The 27473-nt window shown below is 51.4% G+C and overlaps 1 protein-coding gene across 2 annotated transcripts; it reads right to left on the reverse strand.

The window, feature by feature from the left end:
• Positions 1-846: 846 nt before the first annotated feature.
• On the reverse strand, positions 847-26877 carry LOC135258213 (segment polarity protein dishevelled homolog DVL-3-like). 2 transcript variants are annotated; one of them, XM_064341520.1, is made up of 16 exons: positions 26278-26877; positions 13720-13789; positions 11483-11604; positions 10605-10759; positions 10364-10499; positions 9856-9949; positions 9626-9695; positions 8852-8991; positions 8459-8535; positions 7826-7893; positions 7571-7606; positions 6246-6395; positions 5428-5559; positions 4179-4346; positions 3624-3845; positions 847-3064 (listed from the first exon to the last, which is right to left on the reverse strand). In XM_064341520.1, exons 1-16 carry the CDS (start codon positions 26436-26438, stop codon positions 2697-2699), a joined length of 2169 nt encoding a protein of 722 aa, XP_064197590.1. In that variant the 5' UTR covers positions 26439-26877; the 3' UTR covers positions 847-2696. The 2 variants fall into 2 exon arrangements, with proteins under 2 accessions (XP_064197590.1, XP_064197591.1); XM_064341521.1 differs by lacking the exon at positions 7571-7606 and having other exon boundaries at positions 26278-26859.
• Positions 26878-27473: the final 596 nt, after the last annotated feature.

Genomic DNA, 27473 nt, shown 5'->3' on the forward strand with positions numbered 1-27473 from the left:
AAAATACGAAAATGTGGCACATTTTATCCTTCTCTCTCTCTCTCTCTCTCTCCCTCTCTCACACACACACACACACACACACACACACACCTGGAGCCCATTAGTTGATTCTCCTCACATTCCTCTATGGCTCCCCACCACACACTGATCTGCACACGCATTCATGGAGGCACGCACACAGACATTGGTCGGAGCTTTTCTCCTTTTGTGGAAGTAGTGAGGCCAAACGGTATTGGGCAACACTAAGGGCACAGGTTGTTTATGTACAAAACAGATGTCATTAGGGAGCAAAGAGACAGGCCCTCGCAGATAGGATGGATATGCGTACCCAGTCAAGGGCCCAGAGGGTATCTAAACCAGGCTAGAAGACCAGTGTGGGGTGGGTTGGGCACGCACACACTTTTATGGCAACTATCAACAGAATCACACACAAATATTCATAGATGTATGTACACGTGCACGCACACACACACACACACACACTTATGGGGACTAGAACTGAATTCTATTACCCTGTGCTTTCTGATACAGGGGCGACATAGCTCAGGAGGTAAGAGCGGTTGTCTGGCAGTTGGAGGGTTGCCGGTTCGATCCCCCGCCCTGGGCGTGTCAAAGTGTCCCTGAGCAAGACACCTAACCCCTATTTGCTCCCAACGAGCTGATTGGTACCTTGCATGGCAGCCTTTCACCGTTGGTGTGTGTGTGTGTGTGAATGGGTAACTGAGCGAATTGTAAAGCACTTTGGATAAAAGCGCTATATAAATGCAGTCCATCCATCCATGATTTGGGGAGAGGTAACAGACAAGCATTCAGCTGACAGGACACTAGAGACACACACAAGCAGCATTTATGCAATAAAACTATGTTTATAAATAAAAACAATTCTTTTTTTCATAAAACATCGTACAGCACAGTCTGTATGAAACTTGACTGCTTATCACTATACATGATCTGATGCTAATAATTCAGAACTGGAGATGTAAATGAGTTCAGAAGAAAATAAATGGGGGGGTGGTGGTAGCGGGGGGGGCGTTCGTGATATGAACATTACAATGAGACATTAAACTGAAAAAAAGATACAGGATTGTTAATGTTAATGACGATGACAGATTAACAAAGAGAGCTTTAAAACCTGTTGAAATGTTCTTGAAGCAGTGAGAGTGGGAGAAAGAGAGAAGCTACACCACGCAAGAAAAGAGATTACAGGAACTGTTCACAGGTAGGCTGGACGTTACCTATAAAAGTAAGAAAGTGTGCTATACTTTACGTTTCCACAACCGCCTTCTGCACCTGGGATATTGGAGCATCCCCGTCTTTGTTAATACCACTAACCCCTTTAAGGTGTGAGGTCACAAATACATGATTGGAATGTCCTTAACTGAACATTCTAATGCTGATGTCACAATCGCTGCTGGTGACTGAAAGCAACGGAGTACCAGAACACTGACTCAGGATGCTGAATAAAACATTCCAAATAAACCTGCTCTTCAAAGGGTTAGTGCTGCCAGGCTGCCTGTGGAGAGTTCCTCACACGGAAACGCAGCAGCCAGCCGCTGCAGTCTGATGCAGATTTCACAGACGGCGAAACACGCAGGATTACGAATGTGAAAAACGAGCCGAATCGGACTGAGTCGGCTCCGACAGCTCCTGAATGCCTGGCTGCTCGCAGTGTGTGCTTCAGAACATTCCAGAAAGGTCAGCCTGAAAACTCTGGAGCTGTGGGGTGGGGGCGGGGGTGGGTTCCCATGGCAACAGCAGCGAAAGCCGGGATGCCCGTGGGAACGTGCGTGCGTCCGTGCGGCAGGACACCTTAAACACGCCCAGCGGACGACGAGCCACACCTTCGTCTCCCAGGGAGACAGACAAAGACGTCAGACTCCTGAGAACTGCGGACTCACCAAAGGGCTCTCTCTCTCCCTCCCTCCCTCTCTCTCTCTTTCTCTCCCCCCCTCTCTCAAACACAGCCAGCACGCACACACACCCACACAGACACGCACCTCACACACACACACGCACAAATGCACGCACACAAACGCATGCACGCATGCACACGCGCAAGTCCGCACACACACACACACAGCCTCCCACTCTGTGAACAGGGGGCCATTTGGCACTAAAACCTGCTTCTTTTCTCTTTCTCTCACTCTCCATTTATCTCTAACAGACAAGCACAATAAAAAAAGAAGCACAAAATAACAATCATCCCAGTCAGCGTTTGAGTCTTTGTCCAGCCATTGAGAATCAGACCGAGAGGATCTCTCTCCTCCTGTTCCTCCTCCTCTTCACTCCTTCCTTCTGCACTGCATCTCTTCTCATCTTTTTTTTTTCTCTCAAGTTTTTACAAAAAAATGTGAATGTGGAGGACGTGCGGCACTGCCCGAGGGGAGGTGGGGGGGATGGAGGTGTTGGGGGTGCAAGGACACCAGACAGGAGACTCAGAAAGAATTAAGAGAAAGGCCGTTACAACCATCGCACCCTTGGGGGGGGGAGCCACTTTTGATTCCTGTCTTCTTCACTGAAGAAAGTAACAGCGGGCAGCCCCACAGAGGAGGGATGGAGGAGTGCGTGCTGTCCTTCCTCTCCCTCCTCCTCCAATTCTTCGCTCCTTCCATTTCTCTCGGAACCCTCTCTTCCTCCTCCCTGCTCCAGGAAGCTTCCGCCCCCTGCTGACCTGCCTCCGCATCTTCCTGTCCGGGTCACATGACGTCCACGAAGAACTCGCTGGGGTTTCCCATGGCCATGCGGAAGGACTGGCGGGAGGCGGTGAGCTCGGGCGGCACGGCGGCCAGGTCGCGGCCCGGGGGGGAGCCGGGGGGGGCCTGGGCCGGGGGCAGGCCGGGCTGGGGCTGGGGGGGCAGGCCGGGCGGGCCGTACGTCAGGCCGTGGCTGCTGTGGACGCTGCGCTCGCTAGGGGGCGCCACCGAGCGCTCGCTGGGCGTCTTCTCCCGCCGCTGCTCCGACTCGCTCCCGCTGCCCCCCGACTTGGACTCGCCCCCCCCGGCAGGGCCGGCCTTCGCCTCCTTCTTACCCCCCGCGCTGCGGTTCGAGCCACTGCTGCGGCTCCCTGAGAAACAGACAGGAAAGCACAGGCTTGAGCTCTTCGCTTTCTCCTGTCCTCTCCCCTCCTGTCCCCGCTCTCCTCTCCTCTCCTCTCCTCTCCTCTCATGACCCCTCTCTCCTCTTCTCCTCTCCCCTCCTCTCTCCTCCATTCCTCTCCTCTCTCCTCCTATCCTGTCCTCTCCTCTCCAGTCCCCTTTCTCTTCTTCTCCTCTCCACTGTCCTCCTCTCCTCTCTCCTCCTTTCCTCTCCTCTCCACTGTCCTCTCCTCTCTTCTCTCCTCTCCTATCCTGTCCTTTCCTATTCTCTCCTCTCCTCCTCCTGCTCCTCCCCTCTCTCTTTTGTTGGGATAATTCTTTACAATGCAAAGTACTACACAAAAAATCACAGGAATACACCAGTGCCAATTAGTGTACAGGTACTGTGTGTGTGGAGACGCAGGAGCATGCAGGCAGAGACGTGTGTGTGTGTGTATGTATGTATGTGCGTGCGTCAGTGTGTGTGTGTGTGTGTGTGCGTGTGTGTGTGCGCATGTGCGTGAGAGTGTGTGCGTTTGGGCGTCTCACCTTCGCTGTGCTGGCTGCCGGCGCTCCCCCCCCCTGCGGTGTAGCCATGGGGGGGCTCAGGCTGGGGCTGTGGGCTGGGGTTGTAGGGGTGGGGGATGGGGTACTGGTAGGGGAAAGCCAGGGGCCAGGGGGCCACGCCTGGGTGGGGCAGGGGGGCCAGGGTGTCCTGGTCTGAGGCTCCACTGGAGCCATCATGGTCGTGCAACGAGAGGTTAGCCATGTCTGGAGAGAGAGGGGGAGGGGGAGAGAGAGAGAGAGAGAGAGAGAGAGGGAGGGGGGGAGAGAGGGAGAGAGAGGGAGAGGGACAGAAAGAGAGAGAGGGAGAGAGAGAGCGAGGGAGACAGGAGAGAGACAGAACCAGAGCAACAAGGAAAGGGGAAGAGACAGCGTGAGAGTGAGAGAGAGAGAGAGAGAACGAGTAGGGGAGGGAGAAGGAGGGAAGAGAGTCTGTTCATTCACACGCACTCAAAGGCAGAGTGAGACAGCTCAGGACAGCACAGCCTGCTAACGCGGCGCCATCGCGCCGGCCGGACGGAGGGACGGACGGACACTCACTGCCACACAGGTCCCCGAAGGTGTAGTAGCACTGCTCGGAGAAGGTGATCTTGTTGACGGTGTGGCGGATGAAGCCGGCCTTCAGCAGGTTGCTGGCGTACTTCCGCGCCTCGCGCCGGTCCGTGAAGCCCTCCAGGTGGTGGAAGAGCCAGTCCACCACGTCCGAGCCTGTGGCACCCCGAGCACACACACACACACACACACACGCACACGCACACGCACACACACACACGCACACACACACACGCACACGCACACACACACACGCGCGGTGAGAGGCGCGGAACACGCAGACCGTAACGCGCGAGGCGGACGCTACGCGCCGTGTCCTCGGCGAAGCTAGCGCTAACGCGCTAACGGGCGTTCGCGGACTTCGTTAATTACAGAATGTTTCTCGCCCAGACAAACTAACGGTACATTTGCAGGCCCTAGAGATGGTGACTGACAGACAGACAGGACCTATGAAGGCGCTGGGAATGGTGACAGACAGACAGACAGACAGTACCTATGAAGGCGTTGGGAATGGTGACAGACAGACAGACAGACAGTACCTATGAAGGCGTTGGGAATGGTGACAGACAGACAGACAGACAGACAGACAGACAGTACCTATGCAGGCACTGGGAATGGTGACAGACAGACAGACAGACAGACGACCATGAGGCTATGAATGGTGACATGGGACAGACAGACAGACAGACAGACCTATGAAGGCGTTGGGAATGGTGACAGAGACAGACAGACAGACAGACAGTACCTATGAAGGCGTTGGGAATGGTGACAGACAGACAGACAGACAGACAGTACCTATGAAGGCGTTGGGAATGGTGACAGACAGACAGACAGTACCTATGAAGGCACTGGGAATGGTGACAGACAGACAGTACCTATGAAGGCGTTGGGAATGGTGACAGACAGACAGACAGACAGACAGTACCTATGAAGGCGTTGGGAATGGTGACAGACAGACAGACAGACAGACAGACAGACAGTACCTATGAAGGCGTTGGGAATGGTGACAGACAGACAGACAGACAGACAGACAGACAGTACCTATGAAGGCGTTGGGAATGGTGACAGACAGACAGACAGACAGACAGTACCTATGAAGGCGTTGGGAATGGTGACAGACAGACAGACAGACAGTACCTATGAAGGCGTTGGGAATGGTGACAGACAGACAGACAGACAGTACCTATGAAGGCGTTGGGAATGGTGACAGACAGACAGACAGACAGACAGACAGTACCTATGAAGGCGTTGGGAATGGTGATCTTTAGCCACATCCGGTCTCGCACCTCCAGACCTGACTCTGGGGAAGCCATCGCTTTGGCAACGGTTGCCATGTCACTGTGGATGGACAGGTGGAAGTCGTCGAACCCTGGGAGACCAGGAGGGAGGACAGCCAGTCAGTCAAACAGAATAAAGACAGACAGACAGACAGGAAGCATGTACTGATACAGACAACAGCGTGTGTGTGCGTATGTGTGTGTGTATGCGTGCGTGCATATCTGTGTGGGTGTGTGCGTGCGTGCATATCTGTGTGTATGTGTGTGTGTGTGCGTGTGTGCATATCTGTGTGTATGTGTGTGTGTGTGCGTGGTGCATATCTGTGTGTGTGTGGGCATGGGTGCGTGCGTGAGTGTTTGCTCTCCTGAAGTGCAGTCACAGAGAGGCAGGATGTATGGTATGGGCGTGGCTGGGACAGGAAGCAGGAAGCATGGCAGTCTGGTGTGGCAGGGGGACGGGGGGCTGGGAGGGGGTGTGGCAGGGGGATGGGGGGCTGGGAGGGGGGTGTGGCTGGGAGGGGGAGTTAGGTTTAGGGATAAAGGTTTGAGTGCGGGTGTGGGGGGGGTTAGGGTTAGGGATAAAGGATTCAGTGCGGGTTTGGGGGGGGTAGGGTTAGGGATAAAGGATTCAGTGCGGGTGTGGGGGGGTAGGGTTAGGGATAAAGGTTTGAGTGCGGGTGTGGGGGGTTAGGGATAAAGGATTCAGTGCGGGTGTGGGGGGGTAGGGTTAGGGATAAAGGTTTGAGTGCGGGTGTGGGGGGGTGTTGCTAACACTTACGCTCGGTCTCAGGGATGGAGCTGGTGATGGAGGAGCTGGTGGAGGTGATGGTGCTCATGGACGGGCTCATACCGTACACCGGGTACGCCCCCGTCATGGCCGCGGTGTGGGACACCCACGCAGCAGGGTCTATGGGCCGGATCGGCTCACCTGCACAGAGACGGGGGAGGCCAGTGTGAGGCTCTGAGGATAACAGGGTACAGTGAAGAAAAACAACCAAGTAACACACGACACACCACACACGCATGCACGCAGCACGACACACGCACACAGACACACACACACACACGCACACACCACAACACAGAGCACACAACTGACACACACCGCGTACTAAGTAAAACACACACACACACACAGCACACACACACACACACACGACCACGCACGCACACACAACACACACACACACACACACACACACACACAAACTGACACACACTCACGTACATAAATATACACACAGGCACACACACACACACAAAAACTCAAAACGCACACACACAACTAACAGACACACACTCACATACATACATATGCGCACACACACACACACAAACTGACACACACTCACGTACATAAATATACACACAGGCACACACACAGACACAAAAACTCACAACACGCACACACACAACTAACAGACACACACTCACATACATACATATACACACACAGACACACAAACTCACAACATTCAGATGCACACAAACTCACAACATGCAGATTCACACACACACACACACATACACAAACTCACAACATGCAGATACGCACACACACGCACACATACACACACAAACATCCCCACACAGCTAACACACACACACAGCCAGAGATCACATAGAAGAGAGAAAAAATGAAGTTGCATTAGTTTGTAAAACTGCCTGCATGCCTTGTTCATCTCTTTCTTCCCAATGGAAAGAAAAAACAGCGTAGCAAAAACATACTGCATTTAAGAAAAAAAACACTACATTTAAGGAAACCACACGAGAAAAACACCACATTTAACAGCCCACAAACGCACACAAAACGTACACATGCACACATACAGAAAGACAAACAGGCGAAGAGGGACAGACAAGGGAGGCGGACAAACAGCGAAGGGCTATCCTCCACAGGGCAGCCAGGCAGTGGGAGGGGGCGGGGCTAAACGAGGGAGGGGGAGGGGCTAAACAAGGGGAGGGCCTCCAAGAAGGTGAAGATCTCAGGCAGGGGAGGAGACAGAGGTGGTAGGGAAGGAGGTGAGGGGGGCTGAGAGACAGATGGGGGGGGGCGCGAGGTGGAGGGCGTGGGGGCATGTAGATGCAGCACCAGCGAGGTACCTGTTTGAGTGGGGCAGTACGGCATATAGTTCAACTCTACGGATCAGGAGGGGGGGGGGGGGGAGAAGACAGTTACACAGAGGAACACTCCCCCCCCACAGACAAACACATGGTGGCGTGTGCCACAATGAGCATATCACGCCATATATGGTCACGGGGGAGGGGAATGATCAGGAGGCGGGGATACAGTGGACAAATGTTGAAGATTTGAGGGGAGGGGTTTTGGAGGAAGGGGGCGGGGCCTGGAACACTCACTCCGTGGCAAAGTGAAACAGCCGCGAGGGTTGGGGTCCCAGCACTTCGCCACCGTCAGGGTGATGGGACTGCCGACAGAGAAAAAAAAACACACTTTTTACACGGTGCCTAACACTGCCAACCCACCTACAATCGACACACTTTTTACACGGTGCCTAACGCTGCCAACCCACCTACAATCGACACACTTTTTACACGGTGCCTAACGCTGCCAACCCACCTACAATCGACACACTTTTTACACGGTGCCTAACGCTGCCAACCCACCTACAATCGACACACTTTTTACACGGTGCCTAACGCTGCCAACCCACCTACAATCGACACACTTTTTACACAGTGCCTAACGCTACTGACACACCTACAATCGACACACTTTTTACACGGTGCCTAACACTGCCAACCCACCTACAATCAACACACTTTTTACACAGTGCCTAACGCTACTGACACACCTACAATCGACACACTTTTTACACAGTGCCTAACACTATCAACACGCCTACAATTGAGACACTTTTTACACAGAGGCAAATCAATAACTCCTATCGATAACTAAACGGGCTTTTGGTACTCTCTGCAGGGGTCCTGCTGGTTTGAATGTATGTGTGTCCATCTGTCCGTCTGTCTCACCCTGGCTTGTGTACGATCTCTCTCAAGACTCGCACTGCATCGTCGTTGGTCATGTTCTCAAAGTTGATGTCGTTCACCTGCGACAGGGACACAGGAAAGAGGTGGAGAGAGGGAGGGTGGCGACAGGAAATAGATAGCGAGAGTGAGGGTGGCAACAGGGAGAGAGAGAGAGAGGGGATGAGAGATGGAGAGAGAGAGGGCAGGCGAGATGGAGGGGGGTGAGCAAAGAAGGGGGGTTGAGAGATGAAGAAAGAGAGAGAGGAGGTGAGGGATGGGGAGATAGAGAGAGAGAGAGAAAGGAAAAAGTGCTGAAACCATGCACAGATTCCACCTGTATTTCTGTCAGCCCGATCAACTACAAGACCCAGAAATCAACTCTCTGGCCCCGCCCACCTGCAGCAGCATGTCTCCCGGCTCGATCCGCCCATCGGCCGCCACGGCCCCGCCCTTCATGATGGAGCCGATGTAGATGCCCCCGTCGCCCCTCTCATTACTCTGGCCCACGATGCTGATGCCCAGGAAGTTATACTTCTCTACAGAGAGAGGGAGAGAGGGGGTGGGGAGAGGGGGAGAGGGAAGAAAGAGAGAGAGGGAGAGAGAGCGGTAGAGAGAGCAGGGAGAAAGAGAGAGTGAGAGGGGTACAGAATATTATTATTATTATCATTATTTTTGTTGTTATTACTTTTATTATTATTATTATTATTATTATTATTATTAAAGTATTAAAGTAAAGTATTAAAGCTCATTCTGAAACTCAATTAACAGTATGTATTATGTCGATGATGCTGCCACCGTTGAGATACTCTCCCCATGTATGCTCTTGCCAATGAAGCGAATTTGAATGCAAATTTGAATGTGAATTGGAGAGAAAGAAGCAGGGAGGGGATGCTGAAAAAGAGAAGTGTTCCCGCTCTCACCCACGCCACAAACTCAAGGACTTTTCAAGCGATCCGATTGCGAATGCAAGTTTGGCTTTCCATAACCTCGTTCAAAACCCAAGCTTTAACTGCTGATCACCAAGAGCTCTCCTTAAAAAAAGTATGAGGACTTCAAGGTACCTCTGTCAAAATGTTCTTTCAAATGGTCTTTCTAAACCTGAGCACTTTTAATTAAGGGTGTGGGGATCAAGACAGACAGACAGACAGACAGACAGACAGACGTACTCACCCATGTTTAAAGTGACAGTGATGATGTTCAGTGACATGGTGGAGTCTGTTATGCTGCTGAACGAGGAGGACTGGGGAGAGACAAGGAGAGGAGGAGAGAGAAGAGGAGAAAAAGCGCGTGAAGGAAAAGGAGAGAGAGAGAGAGAAAGGGAGCGGGGGTGAGGAACACACATTTATAGAACGATAACGTCCGACGGCAGCTGCGCGTCTCTCTGGGACCGCCGGCCTCACCCTGTCCATGCGCGCCGCTTTGGGTTTCCGTCGGCGACGGCGATGTCGCCGCCTCAGGCGCGAGGAGCTGCTCTGCTCCGTGGAGCTGCTGAACCTGAGGGAGAGGCATTACATCACTGCCCCACTGTGACATCATTCCCACTGTGACATCATTCTCACGTGAAATACCCACGACTCCCATTCAAGCACTGCTGATCCTCCATACCTCCCTCCCTCTCTCTCTCTCTCTCTCTCTCTCACACACACACACCCTCTCTCTCTCTCTCTCACACACACACACACACACACACACACCCCCTCTCTCTCTCTCTCTCTCTCTCTCTCTCTCTCTCTCTCACACACACACACACACACACACACACACACACCTCTCTCTCTCTCTCTCACACACACACACACACACACACGCACGCATCCTCTAGTTTAACACAGGAGCAGTACGGTCTCAGCCGGCGCTGGGTTTGTTGGGTTTTGGGGTTGGGGCCGGTTCCGATCCGGGGGAGCTCACCGGCTGGTGGACTCGTCGTCCTCCGAGTCGAAGAAGCTGGTGGACTCCAGCTCGCTGCTCATCGCCGTGGACGCGCTCTCGTACCCGCCCACCTCCGGCCGCCGCTCCGGCCGCGAGTGACCGTTCATCCTCCCGCCTGCAGGGGGCGACAGAGAGGACAACGGGCACAGGGGAGTGAGGCAGAAAGTTGAGTGTGAGGCGGAGGGACAGAGGGTACAGAGGGACCGAGGCAACGCCTCACCGTGTTCGTGCGGGTCCTTCCTGCGCGGCCTCTCTCTCTCCCTGTCCCTCTCTCTCTCCCGGTCCCTCTCCCTCTCCCTCTCCCTCCGAGGCGACACCACCGACTCCGTCTCCGTCTCCGTGTCCAGGTTGTCCTGACTGCCGGCAGCATTCGCGCTGAGCGAGGGAGGGAGAGATCAGAAAGAAAAAAAGAGGGAAAACACCACAGTCACACATATGTTTTCTTGACCGATGAAAATCTGCAGTCAGTCAGACGGCACTGGGTGCGGGTGCTGCCCTCCTGTCTGTGTGAACAGTGTGACACATGAACGCAGCTTAAATACCCTGTGATGTGATTTGTCCACTGAGGGAGCCTGGGCGCAGTGCCTAGGCTTCACCACCAGAGGGACCTTATCCACAGTTTCCACTCAGGGTTCCATTAGTGGGGGATTCACAGGCAAACACTCATGAGGGGGAGAGGGAAAGCAGGAAGCTTGCGTAGACAGACAGGAAGGACCCCAGCAGACAGGCACACACACACAGACAGGTGCAAACTGGGAGATAAGAGACAGTGACAGACACAGTCCAAGGGGAGGCTGAGACAAACACACACACACGCATGCACACACATACGCATACATGCACACACACACACAAACACACACACACACACGCATGCACGCGCACATGCACACATATACGCATACATGCACACACACACACACACAAACACACAAACACACACACACACGCATGCACGCGCACATGCACACATATACGCATACATGCACACACACACACACACAAACACACAAACACACACACACACACACACACAAGCGCACACACACCCACAAACACGCACACACACACACACACACAGGGGAGTGCAGCACTGACTGGAAGGAAGGGGGTCTGGAGTCTCCGATGCCTCCGGTCCTCTCCAAGGGGGGGGGCAGGTCCACCTGGCTGTCTGCACACACAGAGCCCCCGTCTGAGTGGGAGCCATCCGCTGACACCAGCTAAACAGACAGACAGACAGACAGACAGGCAGACAGACAGACAGACAGTGAGACACAGGCAGGCAGGCCCTCATACACTGGGGGTTAAAAGAGAAACAAGATCCGTGCTTCTGTGAATTTACGTTTGATTAATTTTCACACTTTGCAGTTTGCACATTAACAACCACATCTCACTCCCCCCACCCACAAATAAACTGCCCCCCAACCCCACTCCCCACACCCCCTCCCCCAGGCCCCACCCACCACTCCAGTCTACCCACGTCAACCCAGTCAATCCACCCTGGTTTTGTTCTTCATTTCATTGCTTAAGTCCTTTTGCAATTATAATATTAGTACGTGCTTATGAAGGCTTGGGGCAATATTGTGCCATCAGTGTCTAGATAAACATTCAAATTAAATTTATAGTCTAATTATAGAGCTGTATATGGTTATACTGGACAGTCCCAGGCAGATCATAAACTCAGCTGCACAATTACAGAGTTGTCTATGTGCGTGTGTGTGTGCGTGTGTGTGTGTGCGTGTACATATGAGAGCAAGGTGTGTGAGCTTGTGTGTTTTTGGGGGGGGGGGGCAGAAATGTGATATCTTTAATGACTGTCATTAGACTGAACACACTGAAGAAGGCAGAGAGACACACAGACACAGTGTGCCCCCCCCCCAACTCCAAAAGACAAAATAAATAAAGGATAGCATTGCCTGTGTTTGCTCCTATGGCCCCACCCCCCCTTTTGATCCAATCTTCTCACTGCCGGCTGATATTTTGTGTGTGTTGCTAAGAATCCTGTGATTCCAGTTAGCTAATCCAATCAGGCAGGTCAAGCAGGACACTGCTTTCTTTCTCCCTGCTCAACAGCTGAGAGGAAATGAGAGAGATTCCGTGCGATTCCTCATTCTGACCACCAGGGGGCCTCCGTGTCTCCGTGAGGAGAGGCGGTTCCAGAGCCACAGCCCTGACAGTTCCTTCCACTAACGGTTCCAGAAGTATCCAACCGCGAGCGCACACAAGAACGCCGCCAAGCCAACCATCGCAGGAGCGCCGTGTTCATGAATCCCGCTTTTGAATTCCCCGTGCAGGCACGGCGGAATGCTGGAGCTCAGTGTTTTATGGCTGAGGGGATTCGACAGGAAATGAAGGATACTACTCCTCTTCCTCTCTTTCCAGGACGAAGACCCACTGAGGGAACTGTTTTTTTTTTTTTCCCAGGTAGTGAGAGCTAGCATGTGAAAGTGTGTCTGTGTGCATGGCAATTCAAAAAAAATGACTGTTAGGCTTTCTCAAGGCCTTGTTTTACATAGTTGTCTTTAGTCTCCTCCTTTTTGGCTTGCTGGTAATGTGTGAGGTAAGGTTGTGAACTGGCCTAACATTGGAGTTGGCCACGTATGTCTAAGTGATTCAGCTTTCTCTGAGGGAAATCAGTGTCTGTTTAAGTGTACCTCTCCTTTCTCCGTTTTGGTTTGTAACTGGATACTCCTACTCTCTCTCTCTCTTTATATTTTCCTCTTCCCTCTCTTCTCTATCTCTCTGTCCCTGTCTGTTTTTCAAGCAGACATCAGAGAACCTTGCAATCACACACATGCGCACCCATTGACGCGTCGCGCGCGCGCACACACACTTCTCCCAGGGTACGGAACTCTGTTTTGGGGACTTGCAATGAACCAGCTGTGCTGTCATTGACAAAAACTCTCAGGGAGAGTGACACTCCAGAGAGAGGTGCGAGGAGGGAGGGGGAGAGAGAGGGAGGGGGGGAGAGAAAGAGAGAGAGAGGGAGGGAGAGAGGGAGAGACAGAGGGAGGGAGAGAGAGCAAACAGAAATAAGTGACAGATTCATCCATTTTATTTGCCACCCTGAGACACCACATCGTCTTATGTTATTGCAGTCAGCCGGTCTGTGTCTGTGTCTGTCTGACAATAACCCTTCTGCGATAATACTACACCAGCCCCACGCTTTGCCCATTTTCCACTTACAACAGGGACAAACAGGGCAGAGAGAGGTTACACACAGGGGACACACACAGGGGGGCAGGGGCTACAGACAGGGGAGACAGACAGGACACCCAGGGGGGACAGAGAGAGAAAGAGGGACACTGGTGCAGGGGTTGGGGGTGGGAACTCACCCAGGACACCACCCTTCCGTTGAAACATGGCAGTTTGGCATTGTCATCCGAAATCTCCTCCTTCACCACCCTGAGAGAGAGAGGGAGGGAGGGAGAGAGAGAGAGGGAGTGTGTGAGCAAGGAAGGGACATCCCCTACAGTCACTCACCCCCATGAGCCCAAATCCTACACAAACACACCAAATGTTACACTCCCTCTTGAGTCCAATTCTTTTCCCCAGACTATCACTGTAACAGACCATATGCACATCCTTAACACCCTAACAAAAAATCCATTAAACAAAACAAGAGACTGCTGTTTACAGCTCATTATAAGTAATGTAATTTAACAGGAGAACTTGAGACATAGTGTTTAAAAGAGGCCAGAGGAAACAGATTTAATACCCTTCCCTTTGACAAACAATCTGTCTATTGCAAAGTTCAACGTTACAGACAAATAGTGACTGAATCCAGGCCTGAGTGACACCAGACCTGGCTGACTGTACCAAACAATATTCAACATCAAGGAATCAGTCACAACACAAGGAGTAATTTCAGTCTCTTCTACATAACGAAGAAGTCTAAATTTATTTTTCTGTGCATCGTTTTCATGTCAACTAAACAAGACCTTCAGCAAAAGCTAGCACTGCTGAAGCAGTACTGCCAGACCTGGGCCCTGGCTGTAAACAAAACTCCAAAATAATGTTTTTCTTAAAAAAAAAAAAAAATCCAGAGCTCATGTGGAAGTGAATATAGCCTACAGGAACAAAAGTCATAAAACAGGCATAAATACAGCTATTTAAATGAAAATGAGGCAATCATAAATTGGCTAGGAACCCACTTAAACGACAATAAAATGTCTTTAAAAAGACACAGACCTGACATCCGATACTCCTCCATGACACACTCGTGGATGTTAACCTCCTAAATTAGTGTGAGACGCGGTCAAATTAAGGAGACACGTTTTTTTTCCCCCCATAAACGACCACATCTGGCCGCACAAATTGCCGCCACCTGCAGAACAGAATTTTGAGCGGAGGAGCAGGGGAGCGCAGTCCGCAAAAAAACAAGCAGCTGGCTGTCTGACACAGCCTCGGGGACAAAGGAGCCCGCTGAACACCTCCACTTAGACACAGACTCTCAGTACGACCGGGAGGGGAGCAAGCACTTCTGAAACTTCGCCAAGCAATGTTCTGTATATAATCACCTAGGCAACGCTCCTGCTGTTATCCCCACCCCCCCTCCCCGTTTTTTATCTGTAATTTACATTAATACAGGTTTCTGAATTTGAATTTAAGGAGAAAGGAGAGAGAGGTGGGGGGGTTGGTGGGCGCGGTTCGGCCAACAGGAAGAGTGAACACACACTCACAAGATCTGACACCAACAGCAGAAGCAAACAGCACCTTATATCTGGCACCCGTGCGCCCACACACACACACACACACACGCACGCACACACGCACGCACACTGTGGGGGAGGGACACAGGCGGGAATCAAATCAAACCGTGTGACAATAAAAATCTTAACGTGTGCCCGATACAACCCCACCCACCGCCCCCCCCCCACGCCCCTCCCTCCCACCCACACCTCTCCCAGCTGCTCCCCCGAAAGCCCCGCTGACCTCGCCTGACCCCATTACCATAGTAACAGTCTCCATGGTTCGGCGAGACAAGCAGGAGTAGACGCAGCCAGTGAAAAGGTAGCGATAACGGGCGGGATTCGCTCACAATAATGACCCGTCGTGACAAATGAAAGACAAAAGGATGTTCGTATTACACGCTGCTTACTACTGGGTGACAGGAAACAGTCAGTGAGAGTCGTTTCAGATTCACATCTCACTGAAGGACAGACATAACAAGCGCAGTTCATCCCTGTTTAAAACGTACATGACCATTTTCTGCCAGGCGTTCAGTAGCCTACTTATTAACGGACTAACTGAAAAGTGGCTCTGATTGGCTCTGCGATTAATTTGCACACCTGAGGCGGTGTTTTTGAGTTTGGACACTTCGTTGATAGATATCTTCGGCATAGTCTTTTCTGAGAAGTGCATGTGGGTATTTTTACCAATATGTTTCCTCCATTATTTTGGTCATATTTGAGAACATCTGTTTTAATTTAAAGTTGCAGAAATAAGAGTAAAATCCATCGTTTAAAAGGGGTAGGCCTAAATCGCACCACAAAGACGCTCTGATTTATTTCATATAAGGAATTACATAAAAGTGCCATTTTTGAGGGGTTCCCAAGTGGGGCATTGAGATAAGGCCCTAACACGGTTTTAGTCACGTGACCTAACAGGGTTTAGTCATGTGACCTAAGTTGAGGGCTCACTCTGGTTCGGCCTCAATGGCCGGGGCTGTGTCAAACCTCCCCGCGTCGGCCAGGCTCCACGGCCAAGTATGCCTTTGAGGCAGCGCCAGGCCGGCCCGCCCACGTAAATCACTCTCTCCCTCTCTCCCTCCCTCCTTCCCATCCCTCCCTCCCTCCCTCCCTCCGTTCCCAGGGCCCACGGCTCCTTTTACGCGTCTGAATTAGAGATCGACGGTGAGAAGCGCCGAGAGGCCAAATCCCGAAGACTCTTTAACGATCACAGACTCAGAGGCGGGCCTTAGACTCAGCCATGCATAAAACCCTCCCCTCCATCCCTTTATCTTCTCTCTCTCTCTCACACCCTCTTTCTATCCTTCCCTCACTCCTGTATATGCACACCCTTATTGCCAATCTCTGTATCTCTCTCACACACACATAACACACTCTCGCACACGCTCGCACGGACACCCTCTCACTGTCGAACACACACACACGCTTCCAATTTCAAATTCAAATTAAAGTTAAGGTTTTACAACCCAAGTCATTTAGCAGACCCTTTATTCACAGGAAGGAAGCACACGTTTTAATGCTACCACAGCATGGACCGGTACGGTCTTAAACATCATCAGATGCACGCTGTAAGAACGCTTGTGTCGATAAACTACGAGGAGGCCGATCTGACCCTTCGGCAAATGCCAGAACTGGCACGCAGTTGGATACGGCGAATGCGAGCAGACGCAAGTCCAGCCCGCAGCACACGCTGTCCAGAGACTGATTCGTGAGAACAGCCAAAGGATTAGTCACGTGTTCGTGGAAGAACACAAAGGTCCAAGGTGGATGATTAATTTTCATTATTTTTATTTTTTTGGGGTCGCTGCTTGCAGCTGAAGTCAGCACATTCCTTTCAGCCCTTGAGGTTGCCAAGGGTTACCTTCGGCACGTCGGTAGAAACGGCACCGGGCAAAGTAAACACTGGCCCCAGCATTATGGCAACATTGGGCCAACGTTCGACTAACACCCCAACCAACTTTAGGCCAACACTGGAATGACTGGGTTACATTTTCTGGCTGTGAGTGTCTCCTGGACTCTGGCCAGTTAAAACCCTGCAGTCAGGGGCGATACTGAGCCCAGAGGGGTGCGACTTGAGTAGAGCCAAAACAGCAACAATCACCCCCTGCCAAGACTTAATTTCCCCTGCACTTTCCAACCCTCGCCCCTCCACGGAAGAGAACGCAGCCCCCATCCCCTGGAGCTCGATCCCACACACACCCGGAGGGGATCCCCCTGGAGCTCGATCCCTCACACACCCTGAGTGGATCCCCCTGGAGCTCGATCCCACACACACCCGGAGGGGATCCCCCTGGAGCTCGATCCCCCACACACCCTGAGCTGGTCCTCTGGAGCTCGATCCCCCACACACCCTGAGCTGGTCCCCTGGAGCTCGATCCCTCACACACCCTGAGTGGATCCCCCTGGAGCTCGATCCCTCACACACCCTGAGTGGATCCCCCTGGAGCTCGATCCCTCACACACCCTGAGTGGATCCCCCTGGAGCTCGATCCCTCACACACCCTGAGTGGATCCCCCTGGAGCTCGATCCCACACACACCCTGAAAGGTCCCCTGGAGCTCGATCCCACACACCCTGAGGTGGACACCAGCTAAAGAGGTGCACAGGCATACAGCAAAAAGGACCTCACTAGTTGCCATGGAAATGTACTGCGGAATTTCAAACGCAGCAGAATCGTTTAACTGCCTTCACTTGAGGGCAACCTTGCAAATATATTTCATTTATATATATATTTATATTTAAATCCGTAAGCAGAAAATTCCCGCTATTAAATCAACTCTGGCAGTGTTAAGCCGATGATAAGAGGGTTTAAAAGGACCAATATTAGCTATATTAGATCACTCCTCCCCACAGAACGATCTGGAAGTCCCTCAGCAGAGGAAGCTCCCAACTGTCAGCCCTCAATCATGTTTAAAGGCACACAGCCTACCATTAGAGGACACGTGGTCCTAACCCCACTGCCCCCGGCCACACTGTGATCTGCGACGATGACGTGTTCAGCTGAACACTGCCCTGGCTCGTTAAAACGGGGCGGAAGACGCCCGGTCCGAGCGAGTGGACCTTCTTTTCCCCGGCCGCTTCCGAAGGATTCATTTGCTCCGTTTCTTCCCTCAGTAATGATGGGATGATTTCATTCCCACCCCCCCCCCCCACCCCCCCACAGACTGTCTGACCTCCACTCCCCCCTCACTAAATCTGTTCAGTGTTCCACAATGACAAAAAAAAAAATGAGAGAACACATCAGTGATTCCCTCTCATCTCACACTCTTACGAAGTGCAGTGCCTGGTGCTTTCATGTGGATTTATAACTGCCATTCATGTTGCCTTGCCAACGGGCAGCGTCTGAAGCCAACGACTCACACTCAGTCTGACATTACCCAGTGTAAATGACTACATAGCCCATCACCGCTCGGTAAGGCCCACTTAAAGACTGCAGAAGAAGAACCTAACAGTCGGAACGAGAAATCCACATATTAAACGCACACATGTAACACACACGCAATACAGAAATGACACAAGTATGAGAGGAGTCCTTACTATACCATGGAACTAAGCCTCATTTAAAATGCATGAGTGTGGTAAAAAAAACTAAAAAATACAAAGGGGAAAAAAAACAATTGATCGCTATAGCTACCTGACCTCAGCATTGTTGATCAAGGCATGCGACCAACAGAAAAAAATCAAGCTTTTACACACAGTTTTACTCCAGCCTACAAAAGCCATGACTGCCTGCCCTGTCAATCACAGGCAGAAGGGGTGAAGAGCGAGTGGCTCACCCACATGAGCCTCAGGCCAACTTCAGAGTCCCCGCAGTCCTGACACCAGAATGCTATGGGAAAAGTCCCAGAACGCTGCTATGGGTTCATTCCCAGAATGCTGTGGGTTAAATCCCAGAACGCTGTGGGTTGAGTTCCAGGACACTTCGGGTTCGTTCCCGTAATGCTGTCGGTTAAATCCCAAAACGCTATGGGTTCATTCCCATAATGCCGTGGGTTAATTCCCAAAATGCAGTGGGTTAAATCCCAGAAGGTTGTGATCGCGAGAGACACTGCATTTATGCACTACAGCCGTCTAACACATACTGTCATCCAGAGGTGGTAACCACAGTAACCGTTTATAGTAACTGTTTACCTAGCTTCACACAATGCTGAAGCCACAGTATCCACTTACCCAGCTTCATATACGCGGAAGTCATTCAAGTTAACCGCCATGGTCAAGAGTACAACAGCAGGGTGCTTTCTGGGAATCAAACCTGCAACCTTTAGGCTACAAGACCAGCTTCTCAACCGTTACGACACCCTGACGAAACACCAATTAACCAATGAACTGTAACGCAGGGATACTCAGATCTGGACCTGGAGGAGAGTGGTGCTGCTGGTTCTCATTCCGCCCCTCTAATCAAGACTGATTTAAACCTGGGACACCAGGTGAGTCAAATCCACCAGACGGCCGGTCAGTGACGCTAATCAATCAATTAGCTATCGGTCAGAAAGGAAAGCCAGCAGTACTACAGGCCTGGAGGGCCAGATCTGAGAATCCTTGCTGCAGTGTTTTCAAGCTTCACACTTGGTGTGCTGGCTACCCTTCTCACTGCCTGCCCTCAATACTGGCTGGTGGAGACCTGAGTACTGACCCTTCCTGTGAGACCTGAGTACTGACCCTTCCTGTGAGACCTGGGTACTGACCCTTCCTGTGAGACCCGGTTACTGACCCTTCCAGTGAGAACTTGGGTACTGACCGTTCCTGTGAGACCTGCCTACTGACCCTTCCAGTGACACCTGGGTACTGACCCTTCCTGTGAGACCTGAGTACTGACCCTTCCTGTGAGACCTGGGTACTGACCCTTTCAGTGACACCTGGGTACTGACCCTTCCTGTGAGACCTGGGTACTGACCGTTCCTGTGAGACCTGGGTACTGACCCTTCCTGTGCGACCTGGGTACTGACCCTTCCTGTGAGACCTGGGTACTGACCCTTCCTGTGAGACCTGGGTACTGACCCTTCCATTGACACTTGGGTACTGACCCTTCCTGTGAGACCTGCCTACTGACCATTCCTGTGAGAACTTGGGTACTGACCCTTCCTGTGAGACCTGGGTACTGACCCTTCCTGTGAGAACTTGGGTACTGACCCTTCCTGTGAGAACTTGGGTACTGACCCTTCCTGTGAGACCTGGGTACTGACCCTTCCTGTGAGAACTTGGGTACTGACCCTTCCTGTGAGAACTTGGGTACTGACCCTTCCTGTGAGAACTTGGGTACTGACCCTTCCTGTGAGACCTGGGTACTGACCCTTCCTGTGAGACCCGGGTACTGACCCTTCCTGTGAGACCTGGGTACTGACCCTTCCTGTGAGACCTGGGTACTGACCCTCCTTGAGACCTGGTACTGACCTTCCATTGACACTTGGGTACTGACCCTTCCTGTGAGACCTGCCTACTGACCATTCCTGTGAGAACTTGGGTACTGACCCTTCCTGTGAGACCTGGGTACTGACCCTTCCTGTGAGAACTTGGGTACTGACCCTTCCTGTGAGACTGGGTACTGACCCTTCCTGTGAGACCTGGGTACTGACCCTTCCTGTGAGAACTTGGTACTGACCCTTCCTGTGAGAACTGTACTGACCCTTCCTGTGAGAACTTGGGTACTGACCCTTCCTGTGAGACCTGGGTACTGACCCTTCCTGTGAGACCCGGGTACTGACCCTTCCTGTGAGACCTGGGTACTGACCCTTCCTGTGAGACCCGGGTACTGACCCTTCCTGTGAGACCTGGGTACTGACCCTTCCTGTGAGACCTGGGTACTGACCCTTCCTGTGAGACCTGGGTACTGACCCTTCCTGTAAGACCTGGGTACTGACCCTTCCTGTGAGACCTGGGTACTGACCCTTCCTGTGAGAACTTGGGTACTGACCCCTCCTGTGAGCGCTTAGCACGTATACTATGACACACTACGCTGAAATGAAACCCGCAAACTCCACAGGAAGTGCCTCACTGGCTGCGATCAGAGAGTCAACGGTCCATACGTCCAACCGCCAACTTTTGTAGAGGGGTCTGCTGCTTGGCCCCCGCGGTCTAACCCCAGCCAGCTGTACATGGCGGTAAAAGACCAGCAGGGGTCGCACTTCGGCTGGCGGGAAGCTTGTGGACTCGTCTGAGCGCCAGCGCCTCCTCTGGCCGACGAGGGGAATCGCAGTCTGAACATGCAGGCGTTAACCCTAACCCTAACCCTAACCCCCCCGACACAACGGCCGTGCAGCTCCTCTAGGGGGGCGCGAGGGGGAACGGCTGAAGCTGTCGGGGCGTTTCGGAGGAGCACGGCTGGGCCCGTCCCCTACGGGGCACCGTGGGATCTCTCCACTTCAAGCGCCGCTGAGGCAGCATGCCATGGAATACGGTCACCTCCCCCCCCACCCCACCGGGACCCCCACTGCCCACCGCTGGCCCGTTTGGGACGCTCCCCCCCCCCCCCCCCGCCGGGACCCCACTCCCAGCTGGCCCGTTCAGGACGCTCTCCCTGCGAGGTCAGGTGCAGCTGCTCTATCGATCCGCAGATGGAACGGGCCGCTGGCTTTCATCGCCTCACGCTGATTAGATTGAAAAATTTAATTCACTGCAGAAAAATAAGACCCCGAGCAGAGGCGTGAATGGATGGAAAAGTGTGTGGGTGTGTGTGGATGTGTGTGCGGTTGTGAATGTGTTAGTGGAGAGAGTGTGTGTGTGTGTGTGTGTGTGTGGAGAGAGAGTGTGGTGTGTGTGTGTGAGAGTGTGTGTGTGTGTGTGTGTGGAAGTGTGTGTGTGTAAGAGGGTGTGTGTGTGTGTGTGTGTGTGAGAGAGAGTGTGTGTGTGTGTGTGTGTGAGAGTGTGTGTGTGTGTGTTGTGAGAGGGGTGTGTGTGTGTGTGTGTGTGTGTGAGAGAGTGTGTGTGTGTGTGTGTGTGTGTGTGTGTGTGTGTGTGAGAGTGTGTATGTGTGTGCGTGTACATGCAGACGAGACTAGAAAATAAGGAAAAACTAGGTCAGCTTCCTTAAAAGCGCTGATTTGGAAAAAAAAACAATTGAAAGACAAAGAAGTGAGAAGGGAGAGAAAAAGTGCCTGCATGAGAAAAGGGCTTTCTGCTTTGGCCAAACAAGTTCCCAGCAGACCATCTTCATCACACACACACACACATGCACACACACACACACACACACACACCCATACACTAACGGGAAGGCCAGAGTGAATCCCCTCCCAAAACAAACAGCCTTTCTGGCAGCCATGTCCCCTCCTGGATCAATTCAGACCCCAACCACACCCCTGAGCTGCACAACTCCCTGAGAACACAGCATTTAACTGTGCTGTTATGGAACATTATTAAACTGCGCTGTTACAGCATATCCTTTACCTGTGCTCTCTGACAACACAGTGTTTAACTGTGCTGTAACAGCATATCCTTTACCCGTGCTCTCAGAAAATGCAGTTTCCAACTGCGCTATGTTACAGTACATTATTCAACTGCGCTGTTATAGCATATCCTTCACCTGTGCTCTCTGACAACACAGCGTTTAACTGCGCTTTTTACCCTTTGACTGTGCTGCTCCAGTATATTATTGAACTTCTGTTGCAGCATATAGTTTACCTGGGTTTTGTCAAAACACAACAGTGTGTTTGACTGCGCTCGCCGACAGAGCCACATTTAGCTGCGCTCCCTGACAGCACCAGGGTTAACCACGTTGTCCGACAAGCACAGCATTTACATGTGCTCTCTCACAACAGGGGCTTCAACTGCGCACTCCAACTGCGCTCTCTGACCGAATCGTGGCTGTGCACAGCACAGCAGCGCACAGAGTCCTCAGCCAGGAGGAGGTCATTTATCAGGGATTTAGGGTGCAGAAGAGTGGGAGCCACTGCTTGAACCAGACTCACCACAGTGGAGAACACAGACATCTGTTTTTTGGGTTTCTTTTTTTTTTTTTTTTGGGGGGGGGGGGGCACTTGGGAACAGTCTGTAAGTCTGTCCCGCCTTGTTTCCTCTTCTACTCTCCTAAACGCACCCACACACACACACGCACACACGCACGCACGCACGCACACTTCACAGGCTAATGACACATTCCGACCAAATGAGGTGACAATCACTTATCACCCACACGAGAGGTCAGCTGGTCCAGCCAGACGACCAGGTTTAACATCCATTCCAGCCACTGCCGTCCAGCGAGAGAGGGGAGACCAGGAGTAATTTAACGGTAAACCAGGCCCGGGATTTTCCGCTAAGAGGGCATGACTTCGCGGAACGATTCCACATGACCTCACAGTCCCAAGATGCAGTGTTTAACAGAGAGGTTTCAGAATGCACAGCAGAGGGGTGGTAGTGTACAGGCTACGGAAGCGGGCTTGTAACTTAAGAGGTTGCGGGTTCAAACCCCCAAGTGCGGGCACAGCCCCCATCAGGAAGGTTTCCTTGCCTGGATTTCTTCAGTGAAACATTCTACCATGGAAATGGGTGAAAGTTAAAACAAAAACAAAAAAATGATTCAGCCATGTGTCTCTCTGGGTGTGCGTGTGTGTGTGTGTGTGAGCGCGAATCAATTAAAGACAAATAATTAACACAACGTGTGGGTAACGCTGCCCAATCCAAAGTCTGCCCGTGATAATGGCTTTATGACAGTGGAGAATGTGGCACTGTGAGCCTTAAGCATAACAGCAGGAAGCAGGTCATTTCCAGGCAGACCCATGAGCTCTGGGGCATTTCTGTCCTCGCAATAAGGGATGCAACTGAATTTAAATTGGGCTGGGTGGTTACGGACTGCAGAGACTGTTGCGTGGCAACAGAAGGAATCGTGTGGAGCACGCTACCGTTTGTGTTTCTTTCTTTCTTTCTTTTTTTTTTTTTTTAAAGGTGAGCAGACAGCCTGTCCTCTGCATGTATTTTTCCTCTTTGTTCAGACAAGGGGAAAAAGCAGAGAGGGTGACAGTACAGAAAGCGCTGTGGAGCGGGGAATCAAACTCTGACCACACGGGGGGGGGGGGGGGGGGGGGTTGTTTAGGGGTTGAGAGCCAGTTGCCCTATGGACATGGACCCCTACACACAGCTGGTGTTTGTGATAACACCAGGGGTTGCCTCTGCTCAAGAGAGTGCATGTGTGTGTGTGTGTGTGTGCATGAGTGAGAGTGTGTGTGCACTGCAACTGTGAGAGTGTGTGCATGTCTGAGAGCCTATGTTTATGTGTGAGAGACTGTGTGTGCATGCACAGAAACACGTCCAAGTGTATGCGTGAGTGTGCATGCACGCGTGTGACAAAGTGTGTTTTTGCGTGTGCAAATGTGAGTGTGCACACAGTAAAATGTCCAGTGTTAATTCAACTCCAACAGAATACATACGAGTCCAACAGGGACCAGATGTACTCTGTAAGAGTTGATTTAACACTGAACGGTTCACTGTGGAGACTTGTGAACACCAACTATCCGCAGAGCAGGTGTTGTTTAAGCGAAACTGCTTTGCAGGTTGGATATTTAATTTGCAGCACGTTCTTGATTGCGTAACCACGGTGACACTATGGGTTTGGCCTCGGATAAGGGCGTGCCAGAAAAAAGCAAACAAATCATTTAAAAATATACATCAACGCACTTGCGGAAAACGGAAAATCTTGGACCACTTTTGTGGGACAGTTGTCGACGATCCCGTAAGTATCATAGTCATGCAAGCGGTAATCATGGCATCATCCCCGTGCTGATCTAACGCGTTGCGTCACAATCCATCGTGAGCACGAGATACCGTCATCTCCGCGAGGACTGGAATAATGCAGCGGCCCACCATTAACACGGCTACGTCTGGACTTGACAGGGCAACGGCACATGCGCAGAGAATATAGCTGTGAAAAGCACAGCCCTGCCTCTCAAACCGTAGACAGTGTGTGTGTGTGTGCGCGGAATTCTGCCGTGTGTGATTTGGGAGATGAATGCCTTGCCAACAACAGCAAACCCGCCGCTTTGTATGGATTTGCATTTAAAGAGGGAGTGAGGCGGGGACTCTGAAAGTTAGCCGTAATTCACAGTCCGAGGCTCCGGCCTACATCTGCTCATCGTATTAGCGGGCAGCATGCCGTATTCCCCGGCGATGTGCTGTTTCAACTATACAACATTCCAGGTGCTCGAGAGAGAGAGTTCCTCCCCACCGCACCAGAAACACACAGCCAAGCGAGAGCGCTGTTAAGCGCAAAGTGTGTGCGAAAGCTAGCAGGACAAAAGGAGACGTTTTCCTTTCTTTCTATTGACAACAAAAGAATCCAGTCCGTCAACTACCCCCTCCCATTCCCGTCTCTGTCCGCCATTTTCACCTTTTCCCTCTGAAATTCCAAGATAAGTGTGCCCTTGTTTACGAAGTTGCTTGGAGTTTAAACGTTATTTTAAAGGAGAACGGGCGAAATATGGGAAAAGTCCGCGTTGAGGGACAATGGCACGTCAGACGAGAGCGCAAAAAGGTGTCCACCGCGTACGTCTCAAGGAATTAACCATCACGAATTCTGTCTCAATGTAAAGCACGAGCTTTGTGCACTTATGACCAGTCATCATTGTTTTTTTTTTTTCTTCAAAGACAAGCGATGATGTCACAACATTCACCCCCGTAAAGCATATGGCGTGCTTTGCTTTATTGTAGTAACCCGGCCCTCCTTCCACTCTTTAGCCCCAAAACATCAACGGTTTACCTTGGACACACTGTTAAATGCCACGACCCCCATTTTAAAAACAGAAAACAACCCCCTTTGACACTAGTGAGACTCTCCTTTCTGAAATTCTGAGTAGCCTACTTCCAAAGCAAACTGCAGCACACTTCTCCCCCTCCCGTCCCTAACGCTGCCAATAGCCGTATATAGGAGTCGTCCATTTCCAAGATGGACGCGGTTAGGACTGTGGAAAAGAACTGGCTTCCATGACACTTAAAACCATTTCTGCGAGTCACAAAACGTCCTGTAACGTCCCCCAACACCCCTCCAAATCAACCCAGCTGACTGTACCAACTACGCGTACCAAAACTCCAAACCCGAACAAGTGAAGGATGGGGCTCTTAGACCCAAGAAAGAACTGGGCTAGCGTTTTAGCCAACTAGCTTAGCCTGAGAGTGAAAATAAATTTTTAAAAAAGTAAATCGGCGGCTAGGTAAAATTAGAACAAACACGCCTGTAACATCTGTAAAGCGTGTAAAAAGTGTCATATTGACCCTTACCCAAAGTCATCATCCATAGATTTGAAGAAAAACTTGTAGTTTGGTTTATTGAGCACATTTTTGAAGTCCGCGAGAGTGACCCTATCCGCAGCAATGGGCAGTTTGACCAGGTACGGAGTCTCCTGGTCGTCGAGGTGGTAAATGATTTTTGTCTCCCCCATTGCGGGCCGCTGGGGAGCGGGAGGCCGAGCACATCCAGGCCTGGGTCGCTCTAGCTACCTTCCCGGCGCCGGCTCAACGTTTTTCCTCGTTCGCTTCCAACAGATACGGTTATAATCCTTTGCCCTGGTTACGCTGAAGACAGTTGACTCCCTTAAACGACCAGAACGCGAGTAAAAGGTAATAGCTTACGCGCTGTCAAATATGGCCCCAAATATTCTAAAATGCACCAATATCTTCCCAAATAATAACTGGCCCTTATGCCTTAACAGGAGTAAGCTAAAGTTATTCTCGGAGGAGAGCTCGCTGATCTTTCTCTACCAGCTGTGCGCCGATGTGTGTGAACAAAACCTGCCCCGATATTCCACCTTACTCCCTCTGCAGGAGGAGGAGAAAACGAACGAGGGAAAAAGGGAGGAAAGAAAAAAAGAAACTGAGAAAGAATTTCAAGTGAACGGTGTTCCAGAGCGCGGCTACCTTCAAAGTTTCCCGGTGAAGTTAATTCGCGAATAAAGAGCCTTTCTCTCTCATTTGCTATGCGTGAACATTTTCTTCAGGTTCAGAATACAGAGTCATGCGTAGTCATTCACTCATCGGAATAGGACAAGTCTGTTGCCTGTTAATTCGGTCTATTGGTTTTACCAATCTCTTGTTCATCAAAATGAAATACGATTTTTATGGTTTGTTACAGCAAGCCTAGGACAGTTCAGCAATTAATTTTTTTGGACAGCGACAACGAACAGAGATATGTAGGCTACTAACATGGTCTGATGACCGGACTATAAATGCTTAATACATCATTAGTAAAGCAGCGTGGACGTGTAGTTGGACCTGAAACGCATTATAGCGTCTGTTCTTAAAGCGGATAGCAGGATCACTCGATTCACAGGATCGCAATAAAATCATCCTCTGTGTTCCAGGACGCATAGGTGGCTGGCCGCTTCTGATTGCGACTGACTTCTCCAATCACAGGTTTGGGTCAGTGAACGCATTGGTCTCAGTAAATAAACGTGGAGCTGGAACGCCCTCTCGTGGCG

Source organism: Anguilla rostrata, chromosome 6, assembly GCF_018555375.3.
Source record: "Anguilla rostrata isolate EN2019 chromosome 6, ASM1855537v3, whole genome shotgun sequence".
Taxonomy (NCBI): domain Eukaryota; kingdom Metazoa; phylum Chordata; class Actinopteri; order Anguilliformes; family Anguillidae; genus Anguilla; species Anguilla rostrata.

Bases quoted from the DNA above. Each gene is read 5' to 3' on its own strand.
- LOC135258213 (XM_064341520.1), bottom strand. From the start codon at position 26,438: ATGGGGGAGACAAAAATCATTTACCACCTCGACGACCAGGAGACTCCG. The intron at 10,500-10,604 runs GTGAGGCGTTGC...CGCCCCCTGCAG, and splicing joins GAAGGACCCGCACGAACACG to GCGGGAGGATGAACGGTCAC. The intron at 9,696-9,855 runs GTGAGGCCGGCG...GTCTCTCCCCAG, and splicing joins AAGCGGCGCGCATGGACAGG to TCCTCCTCGTTCAGCAGCAT.